The sequence below is a fragment of the Sinocyclocheilus grahami genome, unplaced genomic scaffold, assembly GCF_001515645.1.
Source record: "Sinocyclocheilus grahami isolate Dianchi unplaced genomic scaffold, SAMN03320097.WGS_v1.1 scaffold114.1, whole genome shotgun sequence".
In the NCBI taxonomy this organism is placed as follows: Eukaryota; Metazoa; Chordata; class Actinopteri; order Cypriniformes; family Cyprinidae; genus Sinocyclocheilus; species Sinocyclocheilus grahami.
In genome coordinates, this window is record NW_015505293.1 from 1,188,626 (window position 1) to 1,199,235 (window position 10,610).

Here is a 10,610-nt window from a genome sequence, read left to right on the forward strand (position 1 = left end):
TTCACCCCTGTCGAGGGCCGAGCGCCGCTGCTGGATCTCCACAGCTGCGGGCTTCACGATCCATGAATAGACGGGTTCGTCGAAGAAACACAATTGCTTAGTGTGAGGAAAAAGAAACATTCACGATTTTATTTGTAATCGGCGTCTTAAATAATGTTTGCTTAATCTATTTGTTGTTAGTAAATACAACTGCTGTCTAAGACCTCTTTGAAACGTTCCGTTTAAAACCAGCATTAGAGAACCTAGAGAAGTAGTTCATGTTTTTACAGAAACCTCCTTGAAATGTTAATGTATGTATGTATGTGTGTGTGTCGTCACACAAAAACTTACATGCAATATTCTGGGAACGTTAGTGAATGGTTGGAACATTAGGATTTGGTTCTAAAACAGGATGTTCTCTGCTGGGTGTTCTCTCTTAGGATTCAGATGAACAAAAAACACATTCCCAAACGGGATTTGGCTGTCATTCTTGGCCATTGCCAAATCTTAATAAATAAATAAATCTCATTCCAGTAGAATGAATTGACACAACAAAACATGTTCTGAAACACTTTACTGTGCAAAAGAAGCCATTAAATTTGTACAACATAAACCTGGGTTCTAGCATTAAACAAGCATCTAAGCCGCTCCAAGTAGGCCTAATGGTAACAGAAAAAGAGGCAACTTATCAACGTGTACTGACAGAGTAAGCATTATACCCTGAATTATTGCTTTTTCTCTTTTCTGCTGCATTATAATACTGTTTACAGGTCAAGTAGGCAGATGCTATAAGGTAATTGCTTAACGTGATATCTATGAATTGCACGAACCCTGTAAGACCTAAACCACAAACAAACACACAAATGATTCCCACAGGAAGAAAAACACCTGAATATTTCATCATATTTGAAGCTACATTGAAATAAAAGTATGAGGCACTTGATGAGATTTCCACTGTCAACAACATGCATTTGTCCAGCAACGGCAAACGAAGTGAGAACTAATCCTCCATACATCAGAGGAGGAGGAAGTAGCAGAGGCCACAGAAGATGATGAACGCCATCACCCAGTGCAGAGAGTAGATTGAGATGATCACAAAGTCAATGTCAAATGGCCAGCCCCACATGTCTCCCAGATCCAATGCATCCAGGCCAAATGCTCTGTGGGGAAACTGCCAGCGACTGGCAGGTCCGCCATGTCTCTGAAATCCTGAAATAACAACAACAAAAAATAAATATGCAACTTGTAATTAAAACTTTTTAACGACTAGTGTCTTGAAGACATGCCAATGCAAATGACATATGACAAACCCCAAAAGATGCGGAAACGCTTTGGACAGTTGGGCAGGGGCCATTTAGAATAGTTGGTCTTCTGAAAGGTCTCATGTCTTGAACAATACACTTTTGGGAAGCAAGTCTTTGTAGTTTGATTGAGCTCTGAAACAAAAGGTTCATCAGGTGGTTAGATAAAGTTCTTCCAAGCAATATGAGAGAAAATTTAGTTTATTTGTTCCACTCACCTTCCTGAAAGAGCACATGGGATATGAGGGTCCTACAGAGGGGACACGGGGTATTGCTTGGCCTGTTCTTAGCCAGAGTTCTCAAACAGGGCTCACAGAACACATGACTGCAAGGATGGCACTTGTAAGGGCTGTAATATACATCTAAACACACGGCACATGTGTATCCTTCCCTTTCTTCATCATCGCTGCCCTTTAGGTCCCACTTCATAGCCTGATAGATAGAAGCAACACATAAAATATGAATGAAGAACTGATACATTATGAGGGGGAAAAAAACAAATCTCCAATAAAATGACACCTGCTGCAACAGCCACATGCAGCTGTGAATGGCTTATTAAGATCCTCAGGATCTTGCAGCAGCTTATTATGTGGATTTATGCCTGTCCTGATCCACAAATCTATTATTGACATTTTGCCAGAACTCTTTTCAGCACAACACAGCTCCTTTTTTAATAGTTCACATATTTCTTGCTTATCTGACTCCTCATAGATTAAACAGTCTAGAGCTGCATACCATTCAGAATTGAGGAAGCAAACAGGATGCAGAATTGTAAATCAAATGTGGCAAAAAAAAAACTAAAGCCGTATTCACCCCAATAACTATACTTTTCCTGTAGCTCAAACAGTAGAGCATTGAGCTAGAAATGCCAAAGTCATGGGTTCTGAATAAATGTATACACTGAATCCAGTGAAAGTCACTTTAGATATGCCAAATGCATAAATGTAACAATAAAAAAGTTGTAATAATCATTTTAATTATATAAGAATAGGGAAGTCCACACCACACAGCTATAACAATAACGTCACAAAGGAATGATATTGCAATCACTTTCAGAACATTTTTTTTTTCTGATGAACTGATGAATGATAAATCATTTTATTTTATTTTTTACAATCAATCAGAATACATCTGGTTTTAAAGAGCTTGAACTTTTAAAGTAGCAGACTACAACTGCAGCGCAATCTTATAATAAACAGAAAGTTATTATGTATGGGTATGGATGCTAAAGTAGCTATTGTTCTATTTATATTTATTCTTGATGTAAATGGGCCTTTAAAATTAAATGAAACTCATATAACATCTGTCAGTGTACTTTTTAATAATACACTTTTTGTGAATTATCCATGACTGTTATATATATATATTTTTTGTTCATATTTAAGAAGGTTGCTAATAATTATGGAGTTGACATTATGTATAGAATTGCAATCTCACAAACTTTAATGTTGATAATGTAGAGTGCTGTTGGACAATATATAGTGGTGTTTGCCTAAATTAAAACCTTTTTCACATTTCTGATGTTTGTATTAAAGAAAATGTCTAATCATTTCAGAAGAAATGCATATCAGGGAATAAATGAGTGATTTTTTTTTTGTCAGAAAACTAATTTTGGACTATAAAGTATGTGTGATTGTTTTAAATGTCTGTGATTGCAATTCAATGAATTCCAAATGAACATCCTGAAGGGGAGCCAAATTGATTTAATTCAAAAATAAGAACAAAATGAGTCAGACTTTGGCACCACCCACAACTTTAAAACATCTCACCAGATCTTTTGCCTCCTGCTGTCTCTGAATCCAATGCTCCTTCTTCCTCTGCTTCCTTCTTAGGCTTTTCAGGCAGTTTTTCTCTCTCTTGGAAAGCTTTGGCTCTAGGTTGGGTGAGATGTTTCTTGATGGCTCCTCCATCACTCCGAGTCTGACCTCCTCTGGATTCACAGCTCTGTCCAGAGAGGTTCTACTCTGGGAAGCAGAACCCACAAGCCTTACCTCTAAGCTCTCCTGATAATCAGACAGCTGTGGTGGCAATTCAGAAGGTAAAGAAACATCTGTGCCTCTCTCAACAGTCTCAAGAATCTGTGGTACTTCAGTTAACTCAACCTCAAGTTCAGTTTGAGCAGGGGCTACATGGGACACAGTACAGGAAAAGCTGAGGGTTGAGGAAGGAGAGGGAGCTGAGCTTTTTTTCTGAGGGAGAGACTCCACCTCATTCTTCCTCCTCACAGTATGTTCTCTAGTCCTTCCTAGTCTTGTCAAAAGAACTGGAGGTTTTAGATCCTGATCAACACGACTCTTACTGAGATGCAGAGTTGTCTCATGTCCACAGGAGCATTTAGAGCAATTTACAAAATTAAAGCCTCCTAAGCGAGCTCCACAGTTCTGACAGTTTAATTTCCCCACTGTCCAACTGGCCTGCAAAAAATGTACATTTTATCAGAATAGATCATTTTCAGATGTCAACAGCCCAAATTGCATTAATTAAAAACATAAATTAATGAAAACTACCTGATCAACACTTGCCAAAATCCAATCTGGCAAAGATTCAACATTCAAATGCCACACATTGCATGTGGCTGCAGTCTCACTTGATGCTACTACCTGTATTAATATAAAGCAGTGCCACTTAGGAATATACGTTACTGATGATTATCATTCCTTTTACATAAATGAAAGTCTTAAACCATTCCCAATATACTGCAGTTACCTTTCAAAGACAACATATTATAAGTTTTAGATCATAATTCTCCCACCTTCAGGAGGCTAGTCGAGTCTATTAGACATCTACGGCACTTTCTGCAGCGAAGGTTTGTTGGATCTTCTAGTGTCCCTGATTGATCTTGTTCTTCAGCCTGTTTGAAATGTGCATTAGAAAACCTTATTTTATTCCTATACAAATCCCTAGGTAGATTAGTATCACACACAATATAATGCATGCATAAACAGTTTATTTTTCTTAAGTAGTGTCATTTGTTGTCATCTGTGTATGTCTTCATAATCTGCCTTTTTTGCACATTAGAAAACTTTATGCTTGAGCATAAAATAGTACAAACTCTTGCTACAAACATCAAAATTAGTACAACACAGCAACATTCGCTGTATTTACTATCTAACCTCGCACTAAATTTCACATCCAGTTTGTACGCACATTTAAACAGTGTAGTTTTCTTAATAAAAAAAAATCTACAGTGATAGTTCCTGTATTAGCCGGTGTTTTTTCCAGTCATTTTTATGTAAATACTTCCTGTTTGTCTCAATTAAACATTTGTTTTACGTATGTACCAAAAATATAACATACCACGATAGAGCTAGCCATTTTCCTCGACGGGATTTCTGAAGAGCACCTCAAGTTGTTTGGCTAAAAGGCTAAAAACAACAAACTGGCTCTGTACTACTCGGAGTGCAGTTGCCTTCGCTACGGAAGCCGCAGAGGGGAAAAAATACTCGGAACAAGCGTAAATACTGTGAGTACACAATAATTAATCTATTTCATTCATAAAGTTACTCATTCATTCATTTATTAAATCAATCAAAATTTCCTTACCTAAACCAAATGAATGCACAAATAATGAAACTCATAGGAACATAGGAAATTCAATCGAAAGTGTTTTAATCTACGTTATTTTAAAGACGCTTTAAACACAACACTGAATGTTTGTGGTATATTTGTGGTGTAAATATATAATTAAGTCAGTGTTTTAACGATGAAATGCGCTGGAGCGGCGATTTGTTACTTCCTCAGGCGATTGCGACTTCACATCTCTAGCCCCAATATAAATTCTTTTGGCTACTGAGTTGTTAAAATACGCTTTAAGCCTCAATCATGGGGTCAAACCCCCTATCATTCGCACACTTGATATGGAGACAGTATATAATCACACATATACTCAATGTTGGGGAGTAACTAGTACATGTAACGGATTTACGTAATTTAATTATCCTACAAAATTAATGTAGGGTGAAGTCAGCTAAAATGGGCTATCAGGTAAAATGGGCCAAATAAGGTTGTAGCGTCATATCTCTTTACATTTTTACAGCCAATCACAATAACTGATCTTGCATTGTTGCTTCAATATTTGTTGACATGTAACAGCAACAATAGTGTCTCGTTTAGAAGGCTACGCCCTAATAATTTAGATTGGTCTGAGTTTTTTAAGGCAGGGCAGAGTGTGTTACATAAAGCTTGTCAGAGAAATTATAAGGAAAGTGAGCCTGGCATAGTAAATTGATCACTAATAAATTACTAAAGCAATTATAAGTAAGCTTACCAGCAAAGCAAACGTTTATGAACAGTGTTTTGACATGCTCTTTCAAATAAAAAAAGTTTAATTTAAAAAGTAAACTTTGATTTTTGTGAAAAAGGTCATTTTAGGTTGAAATGGCTGGTTAAAGGGGTCATATGATGTTTCTAAAAATAACATTATTTTGTGTATTTGGTGTAATTAAATGTGTTTATGTGGTTTAAGGCTCAAAAACACATTATTTTCCACATACTGTACATTATTGTTTCTCCTCTATGCTTCACCTTTCTGAAAAGCGTCGATTTTTACAAAGCTCATCGATCTGAAAAGCGAGGTGTGCTCTGATTGGCCAGCTATCCAGTGCGTTGTGATTGGCCGAATACCTCAAGCGTGTGACGGAAATGTTACGCCCCTACCATATTGTGATGCAGTGGTCCCGGAGCAATGAGACAAAGCCAATAAAACCCATTATAAACAAGGCATTTGTTGCATCCAGTGGACATAATTACGGATTATAATAACTTATACTGTCTTTTTACACGTTGCATTGCATCGTGCCGCGTAAACATAAAACCATGTCTGCATTTGTGATCTGAGAAATGACAAACAACAAGCCCTACTCTACACTGGCCAGAAAACTCGCTTTAAATATATAAAATATAAAAACTCTTTATATATAAAAAACGTACTTGCAGTCTGTGAGTCAGAACAGCCGGCATTGTAGTCTACTCTACCAGGATCAGGAAACGGTCCTCCATAAAATGTGCTGCACACATCTGAATATCTGGGTTGAAGTGTTCTGGAACAGTGTTGTAAATACAACTTAACCACTGATTTCTAGTCTTGTCCTTCCAAAAGAGCCGGCGGCTTGAGTGAGCGGAGGCTTGTGGCAACCACATGTGACGACCCCAGGCTGGACTCCGCTTCATCCTTGCAAGGGTCAAAATAGGTTTATAGGCCTAGATATGTATCCATAGAAAATCTTAACAGTCTTTAAAAATATATAATTATATATATATAAATTATATCTGCAAACACTGTCTTTGAAGGGAATGCAGCAAAAGATCTAACTGGCCTGCTAGGTGCAATGTTAAGACCTACAGTATAAGGAAATGTTAAAGTGTTTTTTTGTGTCAAAGATGTCTTAGTCTTTAACAAAATGTTTGACAAATATTTGACAAGCATGCACACATACTGTACATTCACACAAAAGACACCAATGCACAGAAACACACATGTATACAACATGATCAGTTCATTTTAATTGCACTGTTTAATTAAATATTCGTTCAACTTTCTATTTAATGAAATACATTTATTATGTTTGCACACTAAAGACAATAGTGTCAATTTACTGTTAAAAATAAAATAATTTCAGCCGAAATTACCTGGCCCATTTTAAATGTTGTGCCATGGCTCAAGAAGGTACCTGCTGATACTCTAACTCTCATAATTTTAAAACAATTATACTTTTTCACATTAACAAAACCCATGCTAATTTATAAAAAAAATCATTAGATCTCATGCATAGTTTATTTGATTGTATTATAAGTCCTTTACCAAAACGTGGCCCATTTTAGCTGACTTCACCCTAACTGTAACCTGTCACAGTTACTGAGAAAAAAAAGTGTAATTAAATTACAGTTAGGCCTACTACTGTAAATGCTGACAATTACAAAAATGGGTTCTGAATATTTTCACACACATATTGATTTCTTTCCCAATTTGAAGTGACTGCTCTAAAATATGAGACACCAATATTTCAGCAGTTTAGGACACAAAATAGGACACATGCATATTTGATAACTGTTTCATTTCCTATTTGGGGCTGATTGGCATGTCACCATATTCTAATTTGTTGAGATAGTAAATTGGTGGGTTTTTGTTAAATGTGAGCCAAAATCATCACAATTAAAAGAACCAAAGACTTAAACTACTTCAGTCTGTGTGCATTGAATTTATTTAACTTTTCCACGACATTCTAATTTATTGAGATGCACCTGTATATGCTTTATTTTTTAAGATTAGTAACTGTTTTTCTCCAAGGCATTGTTAGATGCCAGTGTTTCCTGTCGTACCGGATTGGATTTCAAAAACAGTATCATGTCTTATGAATTTAAATCTGTATTTAGCCTAAGAATGATCTCAAAGTAAAAAGAGGTGCTAAAGTCTGATATTGTGTGGCTGTGTTATCAAATTAAATAATAATCTTAAATCAAGGGAAGAAGGATTTTGAAAGTCTGACAGTAGCTTTGAAAGGTTAACCCTGCTTGCTCTAAATGTTTCAAAATGATTAACAGTTGAAAACATTCGTTAGAAATTTAGAAATGTAATCAAAAAGTAATAAAATGTAATCAGTTACATTAATAAAGTCTAATTTAAATAGATAACTAGCCTATACTTATTACATTTTAAATAAGGTAACCTGGAATCTGTAACCTATTAGGCCTACGCTACATTTCCAAAGTAACCTTCCCATCACTGTATATAGGCTAGCCTACTCTATGTGGGGGTCTGGCTGAAGGATTGGTGTTTGGGCCAAACGTTCGGTTTTCTCAGCAGCAGACGCGCTACAGCAGGTGGCAGCAGCAGCAGCAATACAATTTTCAGCCCGACGGATGTCGGTGCCGAGCGAATCGAAAACAAGGCTATACCTGAAGAAAAAAGTTATTTTTTAAAGAAAAAGTTAACTCCTTTGGAAATTCAGGGAATTGGACCCCGTCCTGAAAAGTTTTGTTCAAGCATTCACCTGTTGGAATTGCTTCAATAGTTTGTTGCTACAAATCATATGATGAGGATGGGTGGATCTCACTGGAGGAAATTCTGGAAAAACGCGCGTGCATATTCTATGCCGAGCCCACCCGGTTCACCTGCGTAGGTAACTGACGTCTAGAGTCACTGCTGATATAAATGGAGCCGCGTCGTCACAAGTCGTCAGTAACAATGTTGATGGTTGGCATCGCCTTCAAGTGTATGAGCTCCTCTGAATGGAGTAGTGCTGTTTAATGAGGTTTTGCTAATTTTACGCGCTACGCGACATGGAAGAAAACAACGACACGTTCTTATCATTTCAGAACGACAGTGGTTTAGATCAGCAAATCGACAATGTGACTTTACCTGTGAAGGTTCCACTAAGTTATCAGATCTCCACGTCTTTGCTGATCGGCGCGCTCATTCTATGTTCCGTATTTGGAAACGCGTGTGTTGTGGCGGCTATTGCTTTGGAGAGATCGCTACAGAATGTTGCAAACTACCTGATCGGATCACTTGCCGTGACGGACCTCATGGTGTCGGTGCTTGTGTTGCCAATGGCGGCTCTTTACCAAGTTTTAGACAAGTGGACGCTTGGACAGGTAACTTGTGATATTTTTATTTCTTTAGACATTTTATGTTGCACATCTTCAATTCTGCACCTGTGCGCTATCGCTTTGGATAGATACTGGGCTATCACCGACCCAATAGACTACATGAAGAAAAGGACATTAAAACGCGCTGCTCTTTTAATCACCGTTACCTGGTTTGTCGGCTTTTCGATATCAATTCCACCCATGTTGATCATGAAATCTCAACCCAAGAGTAAAGCAGAAGACATGGCCAATCCTGAAGCTTGCATGATCAGCCACGACCCATGGTACACGATTTATTCCACCTTTTGCGCGTTTTACATCCCTCTGATTCTCATGCTGGTCTTGTACGGACGCATATTCAAAGCGGCGAGATTTCGCATTCGCAAAACCGTTCGAAAACCTGAGAAAAAGAGGGTGAAATGTTTGACTGTGTCACCTGCGCTTTTTAAGCGAGCGAACGGAGAGCTGGGCAAAAACTGGAAAAGCGCAGTCGAACCCAAACCCGCCGCGTGCGTAAACGGCGCGGTGAAGCACGCGGAAGACGGCGAGTCTCTGGAGATCATCGAGGTTCACAGCAATTCCAAAAACAACCTGCCTCTGCCCAACACGCCAAACTCTGTCCCTCTGTTCGAGAACAAACACGAGAAGAACACCGAGGCGAAGAGGAAGCTCGCCTTGGCGCGCGAGCGCAAGACAGTGAAGACTCTGGGCATTATAATGGGCACTTTCATTGTGTGTTGGCTGCCGTTCTTCATCAAAGCGATCGTGCTGCCTTTTTGTCCGTCTTGTGATATGCCTTTGTGGCTCATCGACGTCATTAATTGGCTGGGGTATTCAAACTCGCTTTTGAACCCCATCATTTACGCCTACTTCAATAAAGACTTTCAGAGCGCCTTCAAGAAAATCATTAAATGCCATTTTTGCAGACCATAAACATACCGTCTTTTCAGTTTAACTGTCAGAAACACGAGTTTAAGCAGTATTGATTGCTCAGAAAAACAATAGTGGTGTATTTTAACAGCACTGAAAACTTGCTCTTTAGTACCACTATAAATATACATGATTCATCCTGATTTTATATATCAGATGTATATGTTATGATATCAGGTTACATAATGTGTACTGAAAATGTTTATTTCATGTCCATGACAAACAAAGATCATGTCCATGATGTAAAAAAAAATAAAAAGTCCCGCTGTACATTTACCTTGTGTCCTTGTCCTTCTGATTGTTTTTTTTAAATTTAACTAATCATATGCACATACCAATGTTTATGAATGAGAAGAACAAGCTGTGCAATGCTCAAAATTGAATTAAATAATTAAAAGTAATTGTATTAATGAATATTATATTTTAAAGCTGTCTATCAAATTATATAAGCAATAGCAAAAAAAATTAAATTCTAAGGACCCCTTTTATGAATTGTCACCTTGAACATTTGATGCCTGTGAAGATATTATGTTCATAACATTGACTTGGATGCATACCCATTATATAAGTATCAATATGTATATTATAAATGTAAACCTATTACATTTTTTTATGTCTTATGGCACAAGAAGTGTCCTTTTGATATTTGCCACTTGAACATTTGTGTGTGTGTATATATATATATATATATATATATATATATATGGCTGCTGTTATTTTCTCAAGAGACAGCTATACATTTATTGATGCGTCACTTTCAGTCCATCATTTAAATGTGTCTTTATACTTTTCCTCTTTGCCAGGCACTTTAAA

General features: G+C 37.4%; 2 protein-coding genes across 2 annotated transcripts; one reads left to right on the plus strand and one right to left on the minus strand.

The window, feature by feature from the left end:
• Positions 1 to 525: 525 nt before the first annotated feature.
• Positions 526 to 4,679, minus strand: LOC107589254 (E3 ubiquitin-protein ligase RNF180-like). The gene is made up of 7 exons (XM_016277638.1): positions 4,578 to 4,679; positions 4,033 to 4,131; positions 3,788 to 3,880; positions 3,050 to 3,694; positions 1,499 to 1,712; positions 1,290 to 1,415; positions 526 to 1,188 (listed from the first exon to the last, which is right to left on the minus strand). The coding sequence occupies exons 1-7, from the start codon at positions 4,593 to 4,595 to the stop codon at positions 995 to 997; spliced, it is 1,389 nt and encodes a 462-aa protein (XP_016133124.1). The 5' UTR covers positions 4,596 to 4,679; the 3' UTR covers positions 526 to 994.
• Positions 4,680 to 8,467: 3,788 nt separating this feature from the next.
• Positions 8,468 to 10,056, plus strand: LOC107589255 (5-hydroxytryptamine receptor 1A-beta-like). Its single transcript, XM_016277639.1, has one exon. The coding sequence runs from the start codon at positions 8,559 to 8,561 to the stop codon at positions 9,798 to 9,800; it is 1,242 nt and encodes a 413-aa protein (XP_016133125.1). The 5' UTR covers positions 8,468 to 8,558; the 3' UTR covers positions 9,801 to 10,056.
• Positions 10,057 to 10,610: the final 554 nt, after the last annotated feature.